The sequence below is a fragment of the Triplophysa dalaica genome, chromosome 5 (assembly GCF_015846415.1).
Source record: "Triplophysa dalaica isolate WHDGS20190420 chromosome 5, ASM1584641v1, whole genome shotgun sequence".
NCBI lineage: Eukaryota > Metazoa > Chordata > Actinopteri > Cypriniformes > Nemacheilidae > Triplophysa > Triplophysa dalaica.
In genome coordinates, this window is record NC_079546.1 from 3,691,492 (window position 1) to 3,718,410 (window position 26,919).

Sequence of the window (26,919 nt, forward strand, 5' to 3'; positions counted from 1 at the left end):
GACGCGTTCAATTTAAGACCGCCCACCTACTCCACTGACCCCGCCTCTTTTAAGCGAGTTGGTCAATCTGCGCCCTGATTGGCTGTTTTGAAACGCGAATCCCATTCAGCCGAACATTCCAAGCAGTGGGCAGGAAAAGCAGCAGCGACCCAGCACAAGCTTCAACTGATGCGCGTCCACGCCACGCACACACGCGCGCGCACGCCCCTGCAGTCACGGCACGGACCTAAACGTGGATCAAGCGCAATCGAGTGAAGAGAGACATTTACTGACACACAGCAAAAACAAAAACTTTTGTCGCTGGTGAGTTCATATATATTTACACGTATATATACTGCATTACCATCCTAAAACATCGAATTCCATCTTTAGTAACTTAACAGAGTAAAGTTTGTTTTGAACTTATGTGCCTGTTTACGTTTATTAATTTCAGTTCATGTTTAAATGGAGGAGTTTACTTAGTGTATACAACGATTTCAGCCACAGGTACTTGAGTTTGTGACGGTATAGTTTTAAGACAATATAGAGTTTCTTTCTGAAAAGAGGGCGAGTATTGTGAAGAGCTATGAACAGAAACTTTTTCCGGGGAAAGTGCAGGATGAATCACTGAAAACAACACACACATCCGAGATTTAACCCATGAGTTTATCATAAACCTCATAAACATTAATCTGTGTTTATGTGTTGTATTAAAAGATTGAGTGAGGGGAGTCCCCTGGAGTGTAATGGCTTTGGTCAAACATGTTACTTTGTATCTCGTATTGTTGTCTCATGTGTCATATTCATCAGCATCTGGAAGTGATGTTGCTCTGGGTTAAAGTGGCATATTTCATGAAGGTCTGCATGTTAAATGCCCTGATGCCCAACAGCAGTGAGGGGCAGAGGTGAAGCTGCAGTTGGTTCCTAATGGGACCCAGAGCTATAAAGATATTTCAGTCGGTCCTTGAGCTACGGCAAAGAATTCTGTTTATCTCCAAGTCCAAAGACAATCATGGTCACGCTGAAGTGCTGAGGACAGATTCAACATGCCAACAAACCATTTAAAAAAATATACATTCTTCCTTTGTGTGACAACACTTTAAAGTCCTACACACTGATTGACAGCAGCATACATTTTAATCTATAATTCTTATTTGTGTGGTTTGGGGCTTGACAGTGAAAAAATAGGAAGGACTTTTTTTCAACAAATTGTTTGAACTATTTCTTCAATGTAATTGTTTGGTCATGTTTATGAGTACCCAAGCGCATGTAAGCTGTCACATCGCCCCACTTTCCTGGATCTTCACACACCATCTGCCTGATATGTGGCATCAGGGGCTCTTGAGCTGTAATGGGGATCCTGAAATGAATGTTGGGATTAATTCCCCATGATCTCTAGTGCACACGCTGCTCATTGTTATGAATGTTGGATTACTGTTTGTTTATTAATGAGCCGGCATATGATTAGAGAGATGGGGGTGCAGCGGGTGCTTTCACGGGTTTACTGCTGAATGCTGGGTAATTGTTAGTGTCTGATTGCGTGTCCTCGTATCGCCATGACAACGGCTTCTGTATTCATGATGCTATTGAGTGTCAGCATCATTGTTAAATCTTTTTTTTTTTTTTCAAAAGCAGTTTTTCTTTACAAAATGTATGTGAAGCAACAAAATTTGTTTTAAAAAAACAGAAATGGATTGCAAGGTAGCAGTTACTTGGCAACTCTTTTCACTTAACAAATAGTCCGATACCTCCAGAGGTCATTGTATGGATGAGCTTGAGTTTCTTTGACTGACAAGAGTGAGACTCCAATATCATTTGGTGAAATTGTGTGTAATTGTAGACGCATGAGAAAGTTATTCAGATTCTCTCCTTTTCATCATGGATTAACTCAAATGGTGAAACTCGTGTATCTCTCTGTCAGTTTTCTATTGTGACCTTGTCTGAAAACCCATTGAACCGTTCACAGCATGTTTTCAGTTCATGTCGTTCAGAATATAGTCAGTCTGTCCACCTGCAGTTCCCGTCTCCCTGTACATCAGGATAGCAAAATTCAAGTCTTGTTATACTTATAAGACACTTCTTATTTTGTAATATGTGTGTGTGTTTGGTCTGTGAGATCAATGACCCCGGGCTGTTAGCAGGTGTGTAAGAGGGGCTTTGCTCCAGGATAAGGGGGAGGTGCATCTGAACCACACAGCTTATCGGAGACCACCGTCTCCAGGACCATTAAATTGGTGTGTGTGTGCGTTGATGGGTCGGCCTGCTAATGAAAACAACTGACAGGCCAATTAAGAGCACAAACAAAACCAGAAGCCATCAGAAAGGGGAGGGGCTTTGATTGATGGGCTTCTTTTTTGGGACCCATGTGCGAGCCACCGGTGCACATACAAACACACACTCACACAACACGAATGCATGCATGCGCCACGTGTCTCCTCACGTCTACGATGTGGACAGCAGGCCAATGGGGGTGTGTCTGGATCCGTGATCCTCTTACATGATTATGTGATGACCAGAGGAGAAATGTGGACGCCCCATGCCTCTCTCTCTCTTTGTGTCGTTGCATATAATTAAAGTGACAAATCTTGTGTAGCTGCGCATACGTTCATTATAGTGGGATTATAAAGTTAGAATACCTCATGTCATTTCAGCATTAAAAGTCACTGGTGGCGTCGTTGCTGACTGATTGTGTGTGAGGAATGTTTTAATTGTGTGTTGTGTGTGTGATTTTCTCAATGTTTCTTAATTAGTTCTTAATTACGTTTGTCATTTTACTCATATTTTTGTCGTTTCAGATTGGTAATGTAGTGAAATTGACATATAATAGCTGATGCAGGTGTGATGATGGCACAAATCATAACTTCTAAGGCCAATAGTGATAAAATTGTTACTCAATTTTTGATTTTGTATTTCATGGTCAAAAGATCCATATTCTCTAAAATGACATGAGGTTTGAATATGACCTTTGCGTGAAAAGCTTTCGACTCCGTTTTAAGATCCCACAAAGACACTGTCTCTGGTATATAGACACACAGTCGTGGCTCTGAGAAGCTGGGACCGTTGGTGACGGACTCTTTCCACAGGCCGTTATATTCAGTGGGGTGTGTGTTTGTGTGTGCTGAGAGAGGAATGTGGCCCTTGAGACCCGGGGCCACGCTGCCACCCACTTCATAAACCACAGCCATCAATTCTGGGTTTTGTACGATCTCCATATTTCTCATCTCCTCCGCTGTGTGACATTCTGAGGGTTGGAACTTGGAAGCAAACAGAGGACTTGATTTGAGATCTCATTGTAACCCCACATGCTGTTCTTAAGTAATGAACTCTCTCTCTCTTTCTGTGGTATTTAATGTCTTGCAGAAGAGAAAAGCGATTGTTTTATTCCTCTTGGTGCCCTTCAGAAGATTTCGGGATTCTTTATGCTTTCATGGTGTTTGTTGTGAAGGACTGTGTAGTTCTGATGCAAGTGAACCTTGGACTGTGTGTGTGTGAGAGCGAGTGAGTGAGAGAGAGAGAGAGAGGGTGATCGAGGGGGTCGTAACAATAGGGCCATTGTAAATGCTTGGCTGGGATTGGATGGGGGTTTGTTGAGCGGCTTCATTAGTCTCTCTTTCTCCCTCATATTCTCTCTCTGTGTGTTGTCCTGCAGGAGTGTGTGTAAGGATTAACTGTGTTGAGGTGTTCTGGTGTATGAGGTGTGAGACTTACACCTGCACTGGTTTCACAGGTGAGTGTGTGTTCATGTAGTCTCATGGAGATGATGGAGATTTAGGATCAGATTCTGGAAGAATGTTTCTGTCACTGACTGTGTGTGTGGCTCTTGTTGTTTGTTATTGGTTGTTAAAGTACCGTCAAGGAGTGTGTGTGTGTGTGTGTTTAAGAAGAGGAAACGTTTGCTTTGTTTCCTCAGCTGTGCTTGTGTTGACTGAACTCTCTCTCACTCCCTCTCTCTCTCTCTTTCTTCCACTCGCTCTCTCTCTCTCTTTCACACATCCTTAACTTGTCTCTCTAGTTTTTGGTTATTGTTATAAGTGTCAGTTGGTGTTATTGTTTTAAACACAATGTTACCAAAGCATCAATACAAAAAAAGTTCAAGTCATAGTGAAAAAGATAATAACAAAATGCATAATTGTTTATATTATAAATTGAAAAAGGAAATTATATAAGTAAGAAATATTGAAGTAGCAAGTTTAAGATAAGTGTGTGTGTGTGATTAAGAGACTGATGTGATGTGGACTGTTATATTTTCTTCTCTTGCAGAATGTGGAGGTGAATCTCTGGTCACTGATGATGGCGGTTCAGGCCGGGCTGCAGGTACACGCTTTACATTCTTATCACTTTTATTCTGTTTCTTAAAATATTATTTATGGGCTTCTGCCTGTAAGTGGGTATGGGGCGTTGGGTTTAAACCTGCATCCCTTCGAGCAACTTTTGGAGGTTTGATGGAGAAGGAAGATGTTGTTGAAATCTGCTGTGAGATGATTTGGCCTGCTGTGTGACACGCTAGACTCTATTTAAATGGTTTTAAACATTCTCAGTAATTATAAGTTATCATGCATGAAAATTTTTAATTATTCTTTCTGAATAATCATGTGTGTGTGACCAGCCTCAGTGAATCGGCCCTGATGGTTCATTTATCGTGTGTCTGTCTGTTATTATATCTGATGTCAGATGTGAGCTAACTGCATTATGTAATGAGTGACAAATGTTGTTATTTGAATTCATCGAGTGCGTGTGGGCATGAGTTACACGCCAGACAGTGTAGCGGTCACACCCTGTATACTAACCGTAAGTGTGAATAAAGCTATTCAAGAGCAGATTATCTGACCGCAATCCAGCATGGAATGATAATCTTAATTTTTTTGTGTAAGAATATTATAGCAGATTTACAAACACCTTTCTGTTTAATAAATCTAGCTTTGTGCAGAAGCAGATGCATTAATATGATCCTAAAGCTCTCTCTCTCTCCCTCTCGGGAGTTTGATGTATGTGTGGGAACAGCCGTGCAGACGGTAGCAGGGGGTTGTGGGATTTCTCTCAGTCAGTCTCAGCACAGCGGTGTGTTTCAGAGGATCCTCTGAGGTTTTTAATGAACGATGTGGTTAGGCGTCATTCATAATGACGGATGAGTTCTAGTTATAAATGTCAGACTGATGCTTTCTAGTAATTACTACAGGCCATGTTCATTTGAGTGAAATGTTCAGGCAGTGAGATTTGCCATGAGCTTCTTAGTTTATGAACATCTCTGTTTATAATAATATTATTATGGGTGTTTCACATACATCGTCTGGAAGTTGTTTTTTATTTGCATTTGTTAATAGTTGTGTTTGTTAGATGTGACTTCTGATGTCTGAATGTTTGTAGATTGTGCTGATTTCATCAGGGTTCGTGTCCTCCGGTTTGTTTCAGAAAGAGAGCGTGGAATCAATGCGAGGGGTCAGTGTGTGTGTGTGCGTGCATGTGTGTGTGTCACACACAAGGAAGTTTTGCTGTTCGATGGGGAGATTCTTTGGTTTTGGGATTTCAGTGCGGTTGTTTTTGTACAAGGAAATGTTTGAGTTTTAAAATTATTTCTAATGTAAATCATTTCTGGGTGTGATTAAAGGTCTTTGTTTGCATGTACACGCCTTTAATTTAACACTTCCTGTGTGTTTTCACCCCGGAGCCAAAAACAGCCATGTCTTTTTCTTATTTAATTCTGGGTAATAGTATTCTATCTAATATATTATTTTAGTGTTGAGACAAAAAATATTAACCAGGCTTAAGTCTGATTTCTGAAGTATTGCTGATTTTTGTGTGTGTTTAAAAAGTACTATGAACCCCTATTTCAAACCCCCCCCTCTCTCTCTCAGGCTTGGTTTGGCAAGAAATTCGATGCCCCGTTACAGAGTCCTCGGTGCCCGCGGGCTGCTCGAGCGGGTCCCAGTCTGGTTGATGTGTTCCAGTATGACCAGTGGTTGGCCGTGCGGCATGAAGCCACACTGGTGCCCATGCAGGAGGATCTTGCCATCTGGCTGAGTGGCATGCTTGGTAAATCAGCTCTCAGATAAAATTTCAATAGTCTTTGTTTGCTGAACAGCCTGTGAGTCACTCTCAGTGAGTGAAAGGAAAAAGAACCACCGTTATAAGACTACTGTAAATCTCTTTTACTGTTGTCAATCAAACATCCGAAAATCAAAGCCTTGTATGTGAAGTTAAGGATTGTGGGAAACTGCCTCTACTCATGTTAATGGTGATACATGACCCCCTATACAATAGAGAACACAATCTCTCTGTGTTTCTCATTTATGTGAGGTCAAATAATGGAGGGTGTTGGCCTTACCTGTCTGTCTACTGCTCTCAACAATCCACCCGGACGAAGAAAAGATATCTCCCAGAAAAACATGTTCTCCCATAAACCCATCTTGCTTCTTATTTATTTCAGCCAAGCCCTCTTGAACATCAACACTTACATTTTACCTTATTTCTACACTTTCTATACTATAAATTGTATTTTCTGTAAAGTTTAATTATGTAATTATTAAATGTTTATACAGGCTAAAACATTTGGATTCATTTGCCTGCGTGTTTAGGTGAGGAGGTGAGAGTCGACCGCTTCATGGCGGAGCTGGATAATGGCGTCAGACTCTGTCGTCTGGTTGGAATTCTCCAGAATAAAATACCACAGGACTCTGAAAAAGCACAGGTGAGAGAAACGTGTGAAACTGTGAACATATCAACACGTTTGTTTCTTTGTTTGAATCGTTTCTGTCTCTCTTTCATCACCAGCTTTCCTCCAAGAAAATTCAGTTCAAGAAGAACGCCTCCCCTGGATCGTTTTTCGCTCGCGACAACACTGCAAACTTTCTATCCTGGTGTCGTCATATTGGAGTGGATGAGACGTACTTGTTCGAGTCTGAGGGTTTGGGTGAGAACATTTGTAGCCATATTGAATGTCATGTTGGTTTTAATTGTCCTAACCACTCATGACTAACCGACTACGACAGCTTGTCTGGTTTCCATTTCTGTCAAACAAGAAACTCCAAAACATTTCATAAACTTTCTAGAACTTGACTTAAACACAAATGGGACGGTTTGGGTCTGTCACCTTTGCTCCTGTAAAACTGGTTTAACAGGGTTTAACTGTTTCAGAGGATCTGTGATCTTAGCCGTGCTTTACGACAGATAATCTGAAACCCCGTACACCCCCGACTCTCCGTAAATCTCTGAATTTAAATTAGTGTGTAGATCTTAGGTCACTAACCTGCCCACCCTGACATACGGTGTCACTCTGTATTATGGGATCTGACAGAACTGATTGAGTTCTGTAATCAGACCTTTCTTCTGTAAACCTCCTCTAAGTGATCAGACTGGGCCGAGCCTGAATGTGATGTGGAGGTCATGTTGCAGGCTCCAACATAAAAAAAATTTTTTAAACGTGAGCTTTCATGTTTAAGTAATGTACCCATAGTAACCACTCTCTCCCCCCGTCAGTCCTGCATAAAGACCCTCGACAGGTGTGTCTGTGTCTGCTGGAGATCGGACGTATCGTATCCAGGTAAGTGAACCTGATCTTTGTGTCATGTCTTCGGGGCTTGGAAGTGGAGTCGGGGGAAGGATTTTGCTGTGGGCATGTCATGACAAAAATAGAAACGGACAATACGTCTTTACGTAGAAACTGGGATTCACCGGGATGAAAGCGAATTTGAGACATCACTGCTGATAAAACGTCTTATTTGTTCAGGTATGGTGTGGAGCCTCCAGTTCTGGTTCAACTGGAGAAGGAGATTGAACTGGAGGAGAGTATGATGTTGAACAATGACACAGCTCCAGTGAAAACATTCACAGTGTGCTGTCAGCACGGAGCTCTGTATCACGCTGTGAGTATCACACGCCACCAACTGTGAGCTATAAACCCAAAACATACCAAATTTACCTCCATGATTATAACATGTTCATTACATAAAAACAGACTGTTGCATACTTTAAAAAGGGTATAGTGCAATACAGAGAACATTAGCTCTCTGTAGAGAACAGCATCCTTTTTTACAGTTTTTTTAGCTAAAATAATTATACCGCATTAGATTTAGATTTGTTTGTATATATAGAGCACTCGTCCCTCTGTTTTGACCCGGTTATCACACGCATAACTTCCTTGAGTTTGTGAATGTTTCTTGACTGAGTTAACAGCAGCTGTTCCTGAGTGTGAATGTTCACATGATAAAGTAAAACAATCGCTTGGACAGTGTGTGTTCTCATTTAAGTGTTTTGATTTTCATTTAAACTCTTGTTTTAAGGATCATGTGGAACAAGACGACTCGCCCTGTAACTGCTCCCAGAAGTTCTCCATCGAGTATCTCTCTGAGGGACGATACAGACTGGGAGACAAGATCCTGTTCATCAGGGTAAGAATCCCAGAATCCCTCACATTATACAAAACAACCTTAATCTCATGTAATGCAATGAACATTGAAACATTTGCTGCTGTCCACAAGAAGCGCTGCAGACTTTTTCTCTCCTTTCTTGTTTTATACTGTAGGTTTGCCCATAGTCTTCTGTGCATGCATGTGTCTTATTTATTGTAATGCTTCTGATTGTCTTGTTTTCATTCTGTGAAAATTGCATTGATGTGTAGAGCAGATTAACCTTATACAAACCCGCCGGGTGATTTGAGCAGACCAGCCTTTCCTTGTGTCTTTAGTTGGCGTGTTGCCACACGTGTACGTTTGGATCTGTCACATTAATGTAAATTTTTAAGCAATAATGTTTTCTTAATTTTTCTGTCTCAGATGCTCCATGGGAAGCATGTTATGGTGCGTGTGGGTGGAGGTTGGGATACTCTAAAAGGGTTTCTGCTAAAATACGACCCAGGCCGGGTGCTGCAGTTCACAACGCTGGAACAGAAGATTCTAGCCTATCACAAAGGCCCGCCCGGTCCAGGCCCTGCCCTCAGCGCACAGATCACTCAGCCGCCTGCCATGGACCCCATTGCCGCCGTCAATCTCCTCCCTGAATCCTCATCTTCCTCTTCTACATCATCCAAACCCAACACGCCCGCTTCCGGACACGCGACGCCCCGTGGCTATGCCCAATCGCCGGCCTCCACACCCTCCCTTCCCAGGAAAGCCGCAGCACCTAAGAAGATCCTCCAGATGCCCACGCCTTCCCCCAAAACCACCCCTCTTCCTTCACCTGTCCTGAAACGAACCCCATTGCTACAATCTCAAAAGCCCCCCACCCAGTCCTCCAAAACCAAACTGCGACCGCGTGGATCTCCGTCTCAGCCCCGCAGTCCCGTTTGTCCCGAACCAAACTGCAAGCTGCCCAAACCATCAGCCCCACCCTCAGCACACCGCTCAGCGCGCACCCCTATTCCCCAGAAACCATTCCAGCGTGATGCCCGTCCACCTCCCGGACCCGCACGTTCACGCCTTGCCCAGAGGCGCCCCGCTTCTCCCGCATCCAGCTTGCAGTTGGATTCCAGGAAGGGCCGTCCTGTTTCTCCTCGTTTGGCCAGACCGACGCGGGTGCCAAATGACCCCAAACAGACGATATCAACACCCAGAGCTCCCAGTCCTCTCACAAAATCCAAGAGTAAGTCGGTTACGCAGAACACAGGTGGCACGACGCGAACAGTTCCGGCTAAAACGGCCCCTCACAGGAAACCCCTGAGCAGCAGTAACCCCCCGTCGGAGAGCCCCACGACAACCAGACCAGCACCTGCCGTCACAACCCGCAAACACACGACACGGACTAAACCCAGCAAACCCGAAGAGCCTTACTTTGAGATGAACAACAAGAGGAGGCTGAAGAACTGAGAATGCTGGGATATGTAGTCCTGTTGCTCTCTTTACTGTACTGGTGTGATGGGTCTTGCTTTACATACAGACCTGATTCAGTGCAGAGGATGAAATGATGCTCTGAGGAATACAAGTACAGTATGTTCTTAAGTTGGCAATACTTTAAAAAAAAAATCTTCACCAAAAGACATACTCTGGATAACATTCCTCGCACCATTTTTTAGATGGTCGAATTCAAAATGTCATCTACTCTGACTGGGGTCTACAACCTGTTCTGTTTCTTTGGGTTAATCAAAGCTATGAAGCCATTCTTTGTGCCATACTCATGTCTCTAGGACAGGTCTCAATCAGGAATGAATTTTGAACACAGATTTCTTTTTCTTTCCTTTGGCTACTGTAATTGTCATTATTTTAGCTAAGAGGTCAGGAAGGTTTAAAAAGTCTCTTTAGAAACTCATATCAGGTGTTTCATATTTGTTCCGCTCTTTTAGGTCAATCTGTTCCAGTCTATCTGATCTTATTTGATTCCTGATGGGTACATCTATTCTGGTCATAGTGTTTATTATTTTATCACAGTTTATATACATGTCTTCCTGACAGACGGTTAGAATGGCCAAGCAATAAGTGTGTGTTGCTTCAACATTTGTCTTCATGTATGTGAGAACAGAAGATCTTATTTAATATTCCACCACAGCTCTCTGCACTACAGTAACCAAAGTCATTCCTGTTATCAGACCTGACAACTTTCTCTAACGGTATAATTTTACAGCATATTTTTAAGATGTTTTTAGAGTATTTTGTGTATGTGGGCCTAAATTTGTGTTTGTTGGAAAATATATGTGTATGTGTAGTTTAATTCTCAAACAACCATAAACCGGTTTATATGACAGAGGTTTCGTTTGACAGGCACTGTAGTTTCATTCGTATGCATTATGAAGTTGGTCAAGCAGCCAGCTGATATTATATAAAGTTCTACCTCCACACAAATACTACTGATTCAGTCATTTCCATATAAACACATACACAGTGTCCATGTCAAACAATGAAATTGATTTATTTCCACTTTATTCAAGAGTGATCTCTATAGACAGGCAATTAATTATAAGATATATAATTTTAGAATCGCATATAAGAATCATTTTATGTGAGGGGTTAATTTTTTTCTGTCGTTTTAAATGTTTGTTTCAGGCTCTGGTTGTGTGAGAGATTTTCTTCCAGCACTTTAAGACAATGTTTTTTTGAATGTAGTTTGTCTTTGTTGTTTGTATATATTCTCATTGGATTATGTCAAATAAAGATCTATTCGGTGTATAATTCGCTGTGTTGGGAACATACTTGAATATCAGAGTAAGAATATAAATCATAATTTCATTTCAGATGAATTTACTTACTCATTTGGTATGATGTGAGTCACAGCACATTATGATTGTGTGCATGATATGTATAGCTCTATAGTTGTATACAAAGATCAAGTTATTTGGTGTTGTTGTGCTGCCATCTAGTGGTTAAAACACTGTTTCATACTTCAATTTTAAACACTACGTGATGTATGTTATAGCAATGTTTGTTTAATAGTTAGCATTTAGGTACAAATAACAGAGTTATCATTTGAACCTAAATTTAAGATATTTTAACAGGTGTCATCTCCTTTGTAGATGTACTTTTATAAAGTCCACTTCCAAAATGTTGACTATTAAAAGATCTCGTACTAACCAAGTTAATCAACAAGTTAAAAATAAAATACTGTATATGCATATTTATTACAGAGGCCTAAACATTTACAAGGAGTCAAATGCTTGACGGTTCTATCCTTAACCACAAGAGGGCGCACTGCAAGGTTCTTCAATTCTTAAAACCATTTTATCCCTCCTAAAAACAAGACTTTATCTGACATTATAGGTTCCAATCCTACACGAATACATCAACTTTGATTTTGAAACTAAATACTTCAAACAGACTAGAGGGAGTTACGTAGACATTTCTTAATGAAGGTTACTACTGGTTAATTGAGATAATAAACCCAGTTTTACAAAATAAACATGCACAAACATTAGAAATCTACCGAATTTCTTATAACATTCTTATGGTCACTCCATATGAATGAGTTATGTTGTTATATTAATGTTTATAGGATTCCTATCCCCATTGACAAATAAACGTCATATGTTATACACTTCACAAATAAATAGTGAATATTCTACATTTTCAAAATAATTTAATTAAAGATTTCACTAAAGCTGCAGCTATAAAATGCATGTTCAGCTTTATACGTGACTGTGGGAGGTCTGCATATAATGCAATAATAAAAATATAACAGCCCAAACTCCGTACGTAGAGATCCGAATGTCTTCGCAAATATGTAAATACTCAAACGTGAATCATAAAAATCACCAAAGAAAAGCGATAATTCATTTGAAAAATAAACAAGTAGCCCACATAAATCATTTCTGCATGATAAAAGATACAAAAGCTATTGGATGTACGACCATACAAAATGATTCCCCGTCAATTTTAAGGTTTATTACACGCTATTTCACAAATAACAATAAATAATTCCAGCTTGATGAATGTATTTGCATGCGTCTTCACTCGCGCTGCGCTCTCCCTGCTGTTAAAGCCAGAGCGCGCTCACATTTTTCTCCACTCCGCCGCGCGTCGGCTCAACATTTCAGTCCGCGATGCGAAGGCCATTTGAAACTTGCTTTGAAAATGTCGACAAAAATATAAAACTCCAGAAGACGGCTTCGTTTAGTTGTTCGTATTGCCCGTTGAACAAAATGGGGTCTTTCGTGTCGAGCTCCGCCATTTTGTGGCAGAATAACTTACGAGAGGGGTGCGTGTAATGGTTGAATGTAGTCACCCTGTGTCGTTTATATCCGCCCGGCGGTTATCACAAGGAACCGGGTGAAAACTCATCGACCGCAACGTAGCGCTCACTAAACTACATGAACTGCAGACACAACAGTTTAGCTGAGGCAAATTATGTCTAACCTACATAGGTTGGCATATACAGGATAGTTTTATATTATATTATATTTCAAAAGTATGCATATACAAAACCTAGAATTTCTAAGTCTTACAAATGAGTCTTAAATTACATTAAGTCTTTAGTCATATCAAAGTCTTTGGGCATATATAGAATGCAATGTAATATTATACTAATAATAATAATAATACAACACAATAAGACAACCAAGTAATATTCGCTGTAGATGCCAATGAAAATAATGATAAGAATCCAGTCAAGAATGTGTTTACATATTTTAAAGTAACATTTATCTCTGTGTTCTTGAATGGTTTATCGAAATATTCTCTGCGGAGAAACAAACAATAACTTCTTTAATAACTTCTTTTATTTCTTATTCGGTTTAAGTGGACAATCCCCATCCCCCACCGACTCTCATGGGCTCTTCCCGTTTTCCGCGGTCAGGTACAATTTTGAGACGTCCCCTTTCCTCCAGCGAGCTTCGTCTATTGTTCGTGAGCGGCGCTGTGGCGGTTGCACTACCACCGCTCGCCTGCTGAAGGCGCCACTGAGCCGCGCGGCCTCGGGTCTTTTTGTCTGAACTGGATCCCGCTGCCGCTTCACAGTGTGCGCGATTAAACCGGAGCCGCGTCCGTCCCGCACTGTCAAAAAAACCCACTCCAAAACCCAACGCAAGCGCAGCCAGTACCGTTGATTTCCCGTGCAGCCGCGAGCATGACGGGTGCGGTGCTGTTAGGCTGAGCTCGGTCAGGTTTACGGGCTGTTCAGGGTGCCGTTGGAGCGGGTTTCTTCACTCTCCTCATCCGTCATTTCTTTAACTTTTCAAACACGCAGCCGCGCCAGAGCGGAGCGGACCGGAGCATGGGATCCCCGGACTCTTAGGAACCGAATCTGAGCCGGGGGTTTGACCGAATTTCAGCGAAACGATGGCGAACTCGACGGGGAAAAACCTCCCCGAGCAGCGGAGGAAAGGACAGGCTTTCCTGGACGAGCTGCGGCAATTTCACCACAGCAGAGGGTGAGCGCGAGACATGAGCGGGAATTTCTCTCAGATTATAAACTCTGGTGACCCGCGCTGACCGGGTAACGGGTCCGGACGGGTCAGGGATACTTATTCTGCTGTATTTCTCCACAGATCTCCGTTTAAAAAGGTTCCCGTTGTGGGTGGGAAGGAGCTGGACCTGAGCGCTCTCTATATGAGAGTTGTGTCTTTAGGGGGCTTCGCAAAGGTAAGTTTCTCTCACACACTTACAAAACTACATTTCTCACCCCTCACACACACTCCCAGCTTCACTCTTCGGCCCGGTTCGGCGAATCTGACCGGGGTTATGCCGTGCATCGGCCTGTGTAAGAGTATGTGTGCATGAGTGTGTGAGTGAGTGTGTGTTGGCCCCAGACGTGCACACACACTTTCACATACACTCGCTCGCTCAAAATTACCGGGCGGCTTTCACATCGATTATCAGGACGGAGGATCTGCTCAGCCGAAGCCAGTCCGAACCGGGCCGTGCCGATCAGCGGCTTTATCTCTCCCGTGTGGCGGAGGATTGGGTGACTGTAGGCCGCACACAGGCCCTTGTGTTCCACGCTGTTAAAACACCCGCAAAACGCGCCAGATTGGCGGTCCGGACACGGGGTCCGGTGGGCTCGGACGGGGTCCGTCCCGGAGCGGCTGGTTTCTCGACGCCGGGTGTGATTTATAAATTTCAGATGGAAAAGTTGAAGTTAGCCCAAGTGCTAAATGGAGTTAGCATGCACATACACACTCAATGTCTCAAACAAATAGTTTTTGCGTCTGAACCGAACCTCCTCACCTACCACCTCTTTCATCCCCCCCCCCCAGGTGTCCGACAAGAACCAGTGGGCCGAACTGGGCGAAGATTTTCATTTTCCCAGGAGTTGCTCGAATGCTGCTTTTGTTTTGAAACAGTACTACCTTCGGTGAGTCTTTATTTCTCTCTTTCAGCTCCAGCACGTGTGCTCAATGTTTACAGGCGCTTCTCTGCTGTGATGCCCTCCAGTCTGGGGCTCGGTTCCGGTCCACACGTGTGTTTTGTAGAATAAATTGTGTTTTGTTGTGGTGCTGTCTACACTTTGAGTGTTTTAATTTGGATGACTGTACTAACTTAAGTATGCATCTTATATTCAACACACAGCTCTTTTAGAAGTATTAATGCTGCATTATTAAACATTTAAAAAAATATCTATAATAGAAAATTATTCAGTAGGTTTTACTGTGGTGGATAACGTGTGTTAAAGTAGCATTTAAATTGCTCCAGGTGCTTATTAGGTTTCTTGCTATTAGGTTGCTGTCTGTTTTGTGATGTTTCTTGTCATTGAGATTTTATGCATGTGCTGTTGTGTGTAATGAATCGAAAGTGTGCTATTCACTAAAGCACATGCATCATTTTTCTGTTTTATGCACAGTTGTAGATTTCGAGTGCAGTATGGAGCCTGCGGCCGTGTTGTCTGCTTCCACATGTGTTTCTCTGTAGTTTAGTAGGTTATGGGGGGAGACAGTTTTGGCAGCAGGGAGGTTTTGGGCTGTGTGGGCCGCGAGGAGCCGTACACCTGCCATACAACAGACTGAAACTCAGTCACTCTTACTATCTGTTCACCTTCATTTCAGATGAGACGGGCTGTTTATGAACACTAAGAAGGGAACTGGTCTTAGTACGTTGAGGGCTGCAACATCTCTAAGAATATCAAGTTGTCTTCGTATATTAGAAAAGTTCATAGGGCGAATTTAATTATTATAAAGAGTATTTGATGCTGCTACATTTCTGATGTAACAAGTTTTTTTTTTTTTTAAATCCTGGAGAGGTTTGTGTCATGTTGAGGTGTAAACTCCGGGAGTTTGGAGTACCGGATAGAAACCAATCCAAAGCTTTTAAGAGTTAATAAAGATCACCTACAGCAAGGTGATGCACTACCTGTGATGGAGAATCGGTTTCTCTATTTGTTACTAAAAACACCATATCCACACATCTGTGTGCTGTGCCTAAATAGATTCAGTGCAATGTTTTGTTCTAAATGATGTGAGAGCATCACAGTTGAAAGGCCGTGTTGTAAGCTGCTGGTGTTTTGATCGGGTCAGAAACGGAGGATGGTCAAATCACACGTCATTTATGAATCCTACACATGACACATGAAGGAAAACATTCTGCAGGTCTTTTATTTGCCAATAAGAGACACCGAAGCTCAAATACACAGTTAAATACTTAAACCTTAAAAAAAAATAAACTTTTAATTTCTACTGGAGCGTCACACAGATCTGCAGCCGGTCATACGCTGAGAGAAACAATTCCTTTGGTGGAAACCACTTGGTTTTCTCAGCTTACACCTGTGTTAGGCTTCAGTTGTAAATGTGGGAGGTTTTGTAGTTCAGGGTTTTCCAGCAGCACATTGTGCAGTTAAACTTTTCTCTCTCATACAGAAGTGGATTTGATTGTTTACGTCATCATAGCTGGAGTAAGATTTGAACCTGGGGCTTGATCTTTGTGGTGTGATGTGATTGTGGCATCGATCAGAGTATGTGAAATTAGTCATTTTAATGTGCAATATTTGTCTGCCAACCAAAACGCAATACACGTAAGTGTCTTGGCAAGTTCATTATCGCCATATCAACATTATGCTTTAGAAACAGCACTTTTTTTTACCAAGAGTGTCAAGGTTTGATGTAAGTGTTCTTATACTTTTATCATTCCATTGCGTGTTAAATATTAGATACCTCTTTTATGTCTTGTGTGTCCAAATGGTGTCAATCGTTGATTTGATTATAAGTCAGTATGTCACGTGTGACAGTTCTCCAGTAATAATCATCATAGATTAAAAACATTTGGTGGTTTCATGACCACCAAGTGAGGTCATGTTAAGACCAAACAGGTCAATGATTTTTAGTGTTTTTTTGCATTTAACAGAAGTCCGTGCATGCACGCAGTTCTGTCTCTGTTTAAGTTTGTATCTGTTGTGTAACAACTGTTTGTCACTACAAGAGCAGGTGAAGTTGACCCCGTTGACTGTATCTCTGGTGGTCTCCAGTAGAGGGCAGTACATAACTGTATTTGAAAAATGAGGCAGGTGAACATGATCATGGTTAACATCATTTTTCTTTTGATCTCTCCTCTGGACAGCAGATGTGAATCCTGTCAGGTTTTTTAAATCATTCAATGTTTATAGAAAGTTTGCACAAAACGTTAATTTAATGTAAAATGTCCAATGCTTTTATAAGAGCGGTGGTCTGCTTGTCACATGTACATCTCTCTTATGACACGATTCCGTTCAGTTTGTGAGTCTCTCTTCTGCGATGATGTTAAACGGGTCTTTCAAATTGGAAATAAATTCCAAATGTGTAGTCTGTGGTGGATTGAATGGGAAATAAGTCTGCAGGACCACAACCGAAAACCACTGCTGTGTTTGTGTGTGTTTAAAGTTTCTTTTCCTCTTATTTCCCTTTGTTAAAAATCCTTTCCAATATAAGCTGTTTTTATATAGATTTATTTGAATGAATAATGGTGTGAAGATTTTTGGGTTTAATGTGAAGATGTTTTTGTGAGGGTGAGATGTATATTCAACATTATTTGTGCATATATATGTACATCTGTCTGTGCAGTGAGTGAGTAGTTTTGTAGTATTTATGGTGTGCAGATGTCTATTTTTAGTGATCCGTATTGAAGTATGTGGGAGGTTTGTGTGTGTTAGAGGAGCTCATTCAGTGGAGCGAATCACTGGTGAGTCATTCACAGAAGATGTGTATGTGTAAATTTACTATCAGTGTCACAATGGTTGATCTTTAAGTATTTTGTCTGTTTAAAAATGAGTTACAGTTATGGTAAATTGTGCGCTCTTTTTGTTTACAAGATTTTTGTCTGTGCTTGGTTGTGTGAACAATTCTTCACTCGTGACACAGACTCTCTTATATTTAATTTCTGTTATTAACAGGCTAATTTAATGGCTTTTGCGCTCCTTTAGAAGCTGTTTTGACCTGTCGCTGTCAGATATCTGAAAGGTTATAGCAGGCAGCTACAAGCCATGCCATTCCTGAACAGCTGTTTGTTGAATTTAAGAGCGTGTGGGAAGAATAAATCCTCTGCACGGTGTCTTCGTTTTACTCCGCGATCATGAACACATCTGTTCATCATTCTGTTTGTTGATGTTTCTGCAGATATTTAGAGAAGTATGAGAAGGTGCATCACTTTGGAGAGGAAGATGATGAGGAGCAGCCGGGAAATCCGAAACCTTTACTTCCGATCGGTGCAATACCCACATCATACAACTACCAGCAACACACTGTATCAGGTACACACACTATCATACGACTACCAGCATGTATTTGTACTGTAACACAACACATTTACATCATGTGCATGTTTATCGTAAGTTCTGGATTCATCATTTTTAATATTTCTTTCTTGACAGACTATCTCCGCCAAAGCTATGGGCTGTCAGCAGAATTTGTTCCTCCATCCGATTACAACAAACTGGTGCTGTCTCTCCTGTCTGGGCTCCCGAATGAGGTGGACTTTGCCATCAACGTGTGCACGCTGCTGTCCAACGAGAGCAAACACGCCATGCAGCTTGAGAAAGATCCCAAACTCATCACACTGCTGCTGGCGCATGCGGGCGTATTTGATGACTGTACGTTTGTTTAGTATGTACACTTCACCATTTTATCATTGTGTATGTGAGCGACTTTACCTTGTGTGTTTTTGTCTGCAGCGTTAGGAAGCTTTTCTGCTGTATTTGGAACAGACTGGCGGGAGAAAACTTCACGAGACTTTGTAAAGGTACGAAAATATTGCTTTACAGAAGGTGTTTTCAAACAAATTTGTTACTTTAGATATAGAGTCAAAAAAAAGTCTTTAAGGACCAATAATATGTAGGTTTTATTAGTCTAATAGTGTAAATTTAGGTCGTTTTATTAAATGAAAAAAAATTATTAGCAGAATATCATATTGGGTGTTACAGCTCATAACTGTTATTTTCCTGCTTTCATAGTTTTGGAAAGAGGTCATTGAAGACAACGAAGTGAAAGATCTCATCTCAGACAAGAGCTGCACACCCCAAAGTACGTGGATGTTCTAATGCCGCTTGCACTTTCGTTTCCTTTGATGTGGTGGGGACAAACTCCAAGCTTAGTTTCACTAAGTTGAGATGTTGTAACAGAGCGGTTGTGTGCTGTGTGTTTCTCAGATGGATCAGAGACGAGGCACTTCTGCACTCCTCTCTTCCACCCACCGCGTAACGTGGGCATTGGAGACATGGAGGGCCAGCGGGTGTTGCAGGTCGCCATGATTTTGAGGAACTTGTCATTCGAGGAGACCAACATCAAACTCCTGGCAGCTAATCGCACGTGTCTGCGCTTCCTCCTACTGTGTGCGCACTGTACCTTCATTCAGCTGCGTCAGCTGGGTCTAGACACGCTCGGCAATGTCACAGGAGAGGTCAGAGTTCACATCTTTACTAGTGATCTATGGCTGAGTTTTTTCTGTTAATGGATCTCCTTTTCAGTAAACTTAGCTTGATATTTTACGTTATTAAATTTTTTGTGAGCGGATAAGCGTAACCTGTATCCACAACTGGTTGTGTTTGTTAAACACGTCTGTTTGTCCTCTTTCAGCTTCAGCTGGATCCAGTTGATTTTCGCACAACACATACAATGTTTCACACCATCACCAAATGTTTGCTTTCACGGGATCGGTTTCTCAAGATGAGGGGTAAGAACCGATTTAGTTTAACTTTTAAGATCTCCTGAATATAAAGGTTTCTACTCTAGGCTCTGACTAGAAATAGCGCTGTGCTCATTAAGGTTGTTTGCCATGAATTAAAATTAAATATGAAATGTTTCCTCTGCAGCCATGGAGATCTTGGGAAACCTCAGCAAAGCGGAAGATAATAGCGTTCTGATCTGCGAGTATGTGGATCAGGAGTCGTATCGAGAGGTAATTTCCCTCCTAACTTTGCCGGACATCATGCTGGTCATCTCAGCTCTGGAGGTTCTCTATCAGCTGACCGAGCTCGGGGAGGTCACAAGCTCTAAAATCGCCACAGTGGACAGAAGCATAGGTACATATTCAAAAGCTATCGGTGCTGAGTGTTCCTTCTACCCTTTAACAATAGTGAAATAACGGGGATACTTTGTGTTTGTCTCAGATCTTCTAGTGCGGCTGGTGTCAGTGGACTTGCAAACGTTTGGACCGGATGCCTTGACGGCGGTAAAACTCATCGAGCATCAGGCATCCAGCTGTCAGGTCTCAGAGGTTCGACCACAGCTTGTAGAGAACGTTCCTTCTCCCACGCAAGGCACTCCTGGATCTGGTAAGATCCTAACTATAATCCATTTTTGTCTTTTTCTTGTAGTTTGTGTTTATTGAGGCTGAGGTACATGCACATTTGCGTTGTAAAAAAGCATTTAAAACATTATTGTTTGGGTGCACAAGTGACTTATTCTGCTCAGAATTCAAATTGAGGATTTTTGCAATTACAAGAGATGGTTGTGTGCTCTGTTGTATGCTGACCTCTTCTGGTAAGCAGAACGAACTGCTTTTGAGCCTTGAATCAAAAACAACTGTAGAACTTTTTGATTATAGTGAACAGAGTGGCGCTGCAGCCCACCCCTCCACCTGGAATTGTAGAAGCAGATGGAGAGAAATTTGCAGCTCAATGGTAAGAATGAATGCCTCCTATGTCTTTGCAAGTTAAATTCATGACATTTATTAGTTTTTATAAGTGCTTTCCTGTAATTCAGTGGTTAGAGCGTGGCGCTAGCAACGCCAAGGTCATGGGTACGATCTCAGGGATTGTGCATACTCAAATATGAATGTATAGTATCACCCATGTAAATCGCTTTGGATAAAAGCGTCTGCCAAATGCATTAATCTGAAATGCTTTTCATGCTCGCTGTAGGCTAAATGCACATTTTGAGGTTCACTCAGAGAGCTCTGTGTCTCGCTCTGAGATGTACTCGGAATATCTGGCGTCCTGCAGTAAGATGGCGCGGGGGGCTGTGCTCACGTCCAACAACTTTTACAAATGCCTGAGGTGAGGTTTGTGCGACCATCGAGAAAATTGTTGTAAAGTTTTCTCCCACATGTTAGTCCTTAATATTCTGAAGTTCACGTCTTGGAAATTCAATGCTGTCTTTGTCACCCAGGACGCTGTTTCCTAATCACACGGTGAAGCGCGTGGAGGACTCGCGGCTGAGTGGGCAGGCACAAATCCATGTTGTTGGTCTGCGGAAGAGGTCGATTCCTCTTCCTGTTCAGCTTTATTATCATCATCAGCAACAACAACATCAGGCCAGTCCTACAGTAGTTCCCAAACCTGAAGTCCTCTCAGATTCTCCTCAGCCCCAGTCAGGTATGAACAGAGTTGACCCACGAACACATGTTTTTACAGTTAAAAGTGATTTTTATTTGAAAAGATGCTAACAGTTTGTTTGTCTTATTGATGTGCAGTGCTCATCCGGGCACCAGCACCAAGCCTTACTGCCGGCCAGGCAGCACCACAGGTGGCCTTGACCATGCATGGTACTCCCAGTGCTCCTGCGCCACCCCCGACTGTTCCACGGCTCCTGATAAACCCACCAGGAGAAGCTGCGCTTCCCGCCTGCCCTCCGGCCACTGCCCCAGTCCCCCCACGACCCAATGACATTCTGACAACAGCCATGATCCAGAGCTCCATCCCCACATCGTCTGCTGCACCCACGGTTCCCAACCACAACACTGTCACCACTGCCTCTCCTTCCCAGCAGCCCTTGCTCCACCACGCTCCTGTTACACTCATCCAACAGGGGCCACCCCAGGGACACATATTTGCAGGGCAGTTGCAAGGTGTTTGTCCTTCAGTAGGCCAGCAACACCTGCCTGCCCCTCAAGTGCAGCAAGGTGCCCCATCACAGGAGGCCATGGTACTTGCGCCCACTCAATATGTGAGCGCACCTTGCACGTCGTTTTTGGCAGGAGGGCAAGTAGTTACGGTCGCAGGTGTACAGAGCACTCATGGGCCTCGTGTTGGATTTCAAAACATCGCCCCCAAACCTGCACCACAAGCTCAGTCGCTGCAACCTCAGCAGCAGCAGCAACAACTACAACAGCAGCAAAGTCTAGTCATTGTCAGTCCAAATCCACAACCTACCACTGCATTTGCTCCAGCTATTCATCAAATTGTATTGACCAACCCGTCAGTCATGCCTAGTGCACCAACTATACAGCTCCCAGTGCAGCCCATGGCACAGCCTGCTGTTCCAAACTCACCGGTCCCTAACCCCACACAGGTCCAGCAGGGTCAGCCACACACAGTCAGCCAAATGCTCTCTGTCAAGCGTCATCAGCAGCAGTTTCATCTTCAGCAGCCGCCTCAACCTCCTCCACCTGCCCAGCCTACCTCCACAGAATCAAGTCTGATCAAACAGTTACTGCTTCCAAAACGTGGTCCTTCCACACCTGGAGGAAAACTCATACTCCCTGCTCCCCAGGTCCCCGCCCCTGCTAGCAGCACGGCGCCCAGCCCTCAAGTTGTATACCAGGTATCCAACAGTGGTCAGGGGACACCTCAGCCACAGTTAAACGTGCAGCTCATGCAAAGTCCCTTGCAGGCGACCGGTGCTGTCCCCATCTCCATCCTACCCGGTCAGATCATTTCCAACTCTACCCCTGGCACCCTTCTGCAGGCGGCACCCAGCAACCAAGTTACTTTCACAGTAGTGCCAAACTCTGGCTTCCCTGCTGCTGCAGCTGTCAGCCAGGGAGCGCCGACTTCTATCGTTACTCAAACCAGCCTGTCTGTCAGCACAGCCCCGCCCACAATTGGACTGCCATTGACTCCGCCTCTGCCAGTTGCAGGAGCCGCTTGCCCCACGCCACCTTTCCGAGGTGACAAGATCATCTGCCAAAAGGAGGAGGAGGCCAAGGATGACACAGGGCTTCACATCCATGAGCGTAGGATTGAGGTCATGGAGAACTCCGTTGCTGATTGCTCAGCCAAAACCAGCAATGGGGACTCGGCGGAGGTGGACGGGCCTGCAGGCAAGCTGCTCAACGGGAGGAAATTTGACTCGAGTCTACCTCCATACCACTCAGGGAACAGCCAGGCAGAACAGGGCATGCAGGCGCTTAATGGCCCTGCCACACAGGGAGGCGAAGGGCCTGGGAAGCAGATGTTGGTGGACCCTAAAAAGCTCATGTTGAATGGGGTCTGTGACTTAGAAAGATCAGATCCCACTACTGGTACCCATCCAAGCAAAAACATTCCAAATCATAAGGCTTCCAAACACATGGGGAATGGGGAGGTGCTGTCACATCAGAAAGTACACGGTTCCCTTACGGACTCTATCGTTGCTCCTCAGCAGGACACTGCCAAAGCAGAGCAGGCAGAACGCCTGGCCAACGGGCCTAAGATCTTCAGCCACATCGCTGAGATCTCCAACGGGCCCTCGGTCCAGAACTCTGAAACACTGGGCCTAAGGCAACAGCACCCACCTCATAACCACTCCCCACCTCCACCCGCAGCGGTATCCAACCTTCAGCACCCACCTGGAGAGGAGATGCTCTCGCCTCCCGCTAACGGCACCTCTGAAAGCCGGTCATTGAAGAGACCGCTGGAGGATGGGGATAGAGGTGACTCTGGAATCCCAACGAAAGTGGGAGTACGGATAGTGACCATCAGTGACCCAAACAATGCTGGCAACATCGCCACCATGGTGGCCGTGCCAGCAGGCGCAGATCCAAGCACAGTAGCAAAAGTAGCAATAGAGAATGCAGTGCAGCAGAGAACAAGTGTGCCCTCTCCGCTTCCTGAAAACAACACTCAGGTAACGTGTTTTAAAGTGTCTGCTTTGGTGTACATTAAGAATTATTTTGGAATGCGTGTAAATGTCAGAATGGTTCTAAATACCTTAGTTGTTTATATTAACTCTGTTTTGCATTTGCACAAGAAATGAAAATGCACAAATTAAGTGCATAAGTAACTGCTACAGAAAGTGTACAAATGTAAATCAATTTCACTTGATCTGTGATCGAAAAGATTAAATTTTTCCATTTGTCTCTACAGCAGCCTGTATCAGAGCAGACTCCTCCCCCAGCGGAGCAGGCCCCCCAGGGAAGCAATCAGAGTTCACAAGCTCCCGCCCCCTCTCAAGATCAAGCACGTAAACCTGGACAGAACTTTAAATGTTTGTGGCAGGCATGCAGACGGTAAGAACTCCCGCTGGTTGTGATCGAGCTGTCGCACTGGTGCATGTTAACCGTAACACTGTTTCTTTTGTATTTCAGATGGTTTGACACGCCGTCACAAGTGTTCTACCACGCAGCTACTCATCACGGAAGTAAAGACGCGTACCCAGGCCAGTGCCTCTGGGAGGGATGTGGCCCGTTTCCTCGTCAAAGACTATCCTTCATTACACACCTGCAGGCACGGCCCTTCTCTGTATTAATGCCATGAGCCCTGAGAGCTGGTTAACTGTGTCTTATTAATCGATGATGTGTGCGTTGTGCAGGATAAGCATTGTTCGAGGGATGCGCTCTTAGCTGGACTCAAACTGGAGGAGCAAACACAAGGCAGCAACACCAACACTTCCAAGTGTGTAGAATATCTTTTCGGTTTTGTTTGTTGTTTTTGGAAATGTTTGTATTGATGATGTTTGTGTTGCTCAGGTCTCCTCCAGCAGCGGTTAGCAGTCCTTCGCTCGCTCCCAGACCGCAGAAAGCGCTCGCTAATCACCCCAGCGCAGCGCTGATGGCTCTACGCAGGGGCTCGCGAAATCTCGTGTTCAGGGACTTCACAGTGAGTATATAATACAATTTTAACAAATTTATTTTTCTTATTGTTTTATGTTTGTCTGAATAATTCATGAGTGGATAAAGCAATTCTCAAGAAAACTCATGGAAATTACTCTTGAAATAACAAAACATATATTTTGAAATATGTTTGAAATGTCTGGTAACGTTAAAACTTTTATTAATTTTCTCGGCTCAGGATGATAAGGAGGGACCAATGACCAAACACATCAGATTAACTGCTGCCTTAACGTTAAAGAACATCGCAAAGTTCTCTGATTGTGGACGGAAGTAAGTGATCCTTTTTATTGCTGTGTTGTAAATTTCTACTGTCTGCACTGTTAGACGTCTCACGAAAACTGTCAAAAACACGTCCAGGTCATTGTAAAGATAAAAAAATTCAACAGCTCAAAGCACCTGAAGGCATTATTCTATTGAAGCATTGAACCTATCTATATATAGACTTATCCACTTAAAAGAAAAAATCTTCATAAAGTTTAATAAAAGGTATTGATATTTAAATGAAAATGTCTGTCACATTCCATTACATTTTGTGAGAGATTTTGCCATTTAACAGGTTTAATTTACCACTCAGGTGATGTCTGACCCCTATTAAATGTTTGTCATGTTTTTGTGTTCAGGTTGGTGAGGCGACACGAAAATCATCTCTCTGTGCTGGCTCTGAGCAGTATGGAGGTCTCCACCACGCTCGCTAAATGCCTTTACGAACTGACGCGCTCTCTGCAGGCCTGAGCTCAGCTCAGCTCAACCCAAAAACCTTCAAAAGGAAACGTAAATGTTCCCTTTCTGCTGCCACACAGGCCGTCAGCAACGTCGAGGCGACGTCTCTTGGCCCTCTGAAACCCCACCTCTGTCTCTCCATTCCACCGATCCCCCTCCCTCCCCCTTACAAACTGCCACGGGTCTTCCACCAGCCACTCAGAAACCAGCGCCCATTTCACTCTTCGAACCGCCTCGTCACGCCCGGCCCAACGAGCACATTTTTGTAGTCCCATAGGAGCGCCGCCGATCGGGGCAGGGGATCACGTGGGCGGGGCAAGTGGACATACGGTGCGGGTCGGCAGAGGTGTGGCTAGATGATTTTTGTTGTTTTTGTTTTTCTTTGTAACTTGATAGCTTGGTTTTCTTACTTGAGCCGATTATATTTTCACTTATTTATTATTGAAATAAATACCGATATGAGTAAATGAGAAAAAAAAATAGTGTAAATATTTGTGAATAGATATAAAGTTAAATGAGTCTCCTCCTCCTTCATGCCGCTGCAGCCCGTTGGTATCAGAAGCATTAATTTAGTAGATTCAGCCTCTGTTATTTTAACCCCTCGTATGAGATGTGATTCTATACTCAGCAGTGGATGAATGTACTTAACCCTGTAAATATTCTGCGAAGGTACTGATGCTGTAAAGTTTTGGGAGGGCTGGCAGAGGCCTACAAGGTTTTTCTTTGTGGAACTGTGATATTCCCCTCCTTGGCCCCTCTTTCTTTTTGTACTATGTAACTTGTAGAACTCATTTTGCTGGCTGAAAGAGTATGAAATAATATATCGTATGTCATTTTGTAGAAGAGATGAATATTGAAGGTATTCCCCCTCAACCTGTATTCACTGTAACGCCAGTGTGCGAGCTGCCCGCCCGTGCTCAAGTCCTTTTGTATTTGTAAATTGGTTTAAATACATGGAGTTTTATACAGGTTTTCTCCTGTGTTCTTTGCTTTCCGTGCAGGTATGATATTTTCCTCCAGATCGTTTTCTATCTTAATATAGTGTGGGGATTTTATTGTACTATTTTTTTTCCTGTTTGTTTGTTTGTTTTTTCCATTCGTTCTTACAACCATGCCACATTCCGGCTCCCGGACCCCCAGGCCTCTTTTGCTGTGTGTTGTGTAACATTTATTATTGCCTGTTGTGTTAGCATCCCAGCGGGGACATGACCCCCACTCACCATTTTTGCAGTGTCTGTAGGGTGTGTGATGATACATATATCTAACAGTCTGATATAGATTGGCTTCATTTACTTTGGTGACTGTTTATAGTTTTTAAATAAAAGAATGAACATTTTTGCCATGCTTTTGACATGCTTTATTCTTTGGAATCTCTTGCACACTTCATAAAAAAGCATTCATCTGTTTGTGTTGCAAAATAAAAAGGGCTCAATCTTCCCTCAGACTTCATAACCTCTGATCTAACTCACACATGCCCGGGCCGTCATGGACAGCTGAAAATCAAGACTAATAAACTTCAGGTGTTTCAGTGGGAAATAAACTCTACACAAATGCTCTAGGATTCACTGATTGGAGAATTTCGGGTGTGAAATAAACACTGTACAAACCGTATACCACCAACATTTTATTTTATATAAAGTTTTCTCATTTTTATAGCAAA

The 26,919-nt window shown here is 43.1% G+C and overlaps 2 protein-coding genes across 4 annotated transcripts; both read left to right on the forward strand.

Annotated features, from left to right (window-relative positions):
• Positions 1 to 139: 139 nt before the first annotated feature.
• Positions 140 to 12,622, forward strand: gas2l3 (growth arrest-specific 2 like 3). 2 transcript variants are annotated; one of them, XM_056749300.1, is made up of 9 exons: positions 140 to 303; positions 4,240 to 4,293; positions 5,832 to 6,009; positions 6,552 to 6,664; positions 6,748 to 6,886; positions 7,453 to 7,516; positions 7,703 to 7,838; positions 8,256 to 8,363; positions 8,748 to 12,622. In XM_056749300.1, the coding sequence occupies exons 2-9, from the start codon at positions 4,267 to 4,269 to the stop codon at positions 9,774 to 9,776; spliced, it is 1,794 nt and encodes a 597-aa protein (XP_056605278.1). In that variant the 5' UTR covers positions 140 to 303; positions 4,240 to 4,266; the 3' UTR covers positions 9,777 to 12,622. The 2 variants fall into 2 exon arrangements, with proteins under 2 accessions (XP_056605278.1, XP_056605280.1); XM_056749302.1 differs by lacking the exon at positions 140 to 303 and adding an exon at positions 3,589 to 3,706.
• A 569-nt stretch (positions 12,623 to 13,191) lies between these two features.
• Positions 13,192 to 26,597, forward strand: arid2 (AT rich interactive domain 2 (ARID, RFX-like)). Of its 2 annotated transcripts, none has more exons than XM_056748084.1 (21): positions 13,192 to 13,762; positions 13,880 to 13,973; positions 14,588 to 14,685; positions 17,909 to 18,042; positions 18,163 to 18,381; positions 18,463 to 18,530; positions 18,742 to 18,811; positions 18,937 to 19,187; positions 19,364 to 19,460; positions 19,600 to 19,809; positions 19,897 to 20,061; positions 20,334 to 20,409; positions 20,650 to 20,784; positions 20,897 to 21,102; positions 21,201 to 23,554; positions 23,794 to 23,936; positions 24,015 to 24,153; positions 24,239 to 24,321; positions 24,396 to 24,525; positions 24,712 to 24,809; positions 25,160 to 26,597. In XM_056748084.1, exons 1-21 carry the CDS (start codon positions 13,671 to 13,673, stop codon positions 25,269 to 25,271), a joined length of 4,974 nt encoding a protein of 1,657 aa, XP_056604062.1. In that variant the 5' UTR covers positions 13,192 to 13,670; the 3' UTR covers positions 25,272 to 26,597. The 2 variants fall into 2 exon arrangements, with proteins under 2 accessions (XP_056604062.1, XP_056604063.1); XM_056748085.1 differs by having other exon boundaries at positions 13,193 to 13,762; positions 24,718 to 24,809.
• The last annotated feature ends 322 nt before the right edge of the window (positions 26,598 to 26,919 follow it).

What these genes read in the sequence shown, in the direction of transcription:
- gas2l3 (XM_056749300.1), top strand. Translation starts at nt 4,267, where the DNA reads ATGATGGCGGTTCAGGCCGGGCTGCAG. An exon ending in ACGGAGCTCTGTATCACGCT is followed by an intron (nt 7,839 to 8,255) that starts GTGAGTATCACA and finishes TCTTGTTTTAAG; the next exon opens with GATCATGTGGAACAAGACGA. An exon ending in ACAAGATCCTGTTCATCAGG is followed by an intron (nt 8,364 to 8,747) that starts GTAAGAATCCCA and finishes TTTCTGTCTCAG; the next exon opens with ATGCTCCATGGGAAGCATGT.
- arid2 (XM_056748084.1), top strand. Translation starts at nt 13,671, where the DNA reads ATGGCGAACTCGACGGGGAAAAACCTCCCCGAGCAGCGGAGGAAAGGA. An exon ending in AACTTTTACAAATGCCTGAG is followed by an intron (nt 20,785 to 20,896) that starts GTGAGGTTTGTG and finishes TTTGTCACCCAG; the next exon opens with GACGCTGTTTCCTAATCACA. An exon ending in TCGTGTTCAGGGACTTCACA is followed by an intron (nt 24,526 to 24,711) that starts GTGAGTATATAA and finishes TTAATTTTCTCG; the next exon opens with GCTCAGGATGATAAGGAGGG.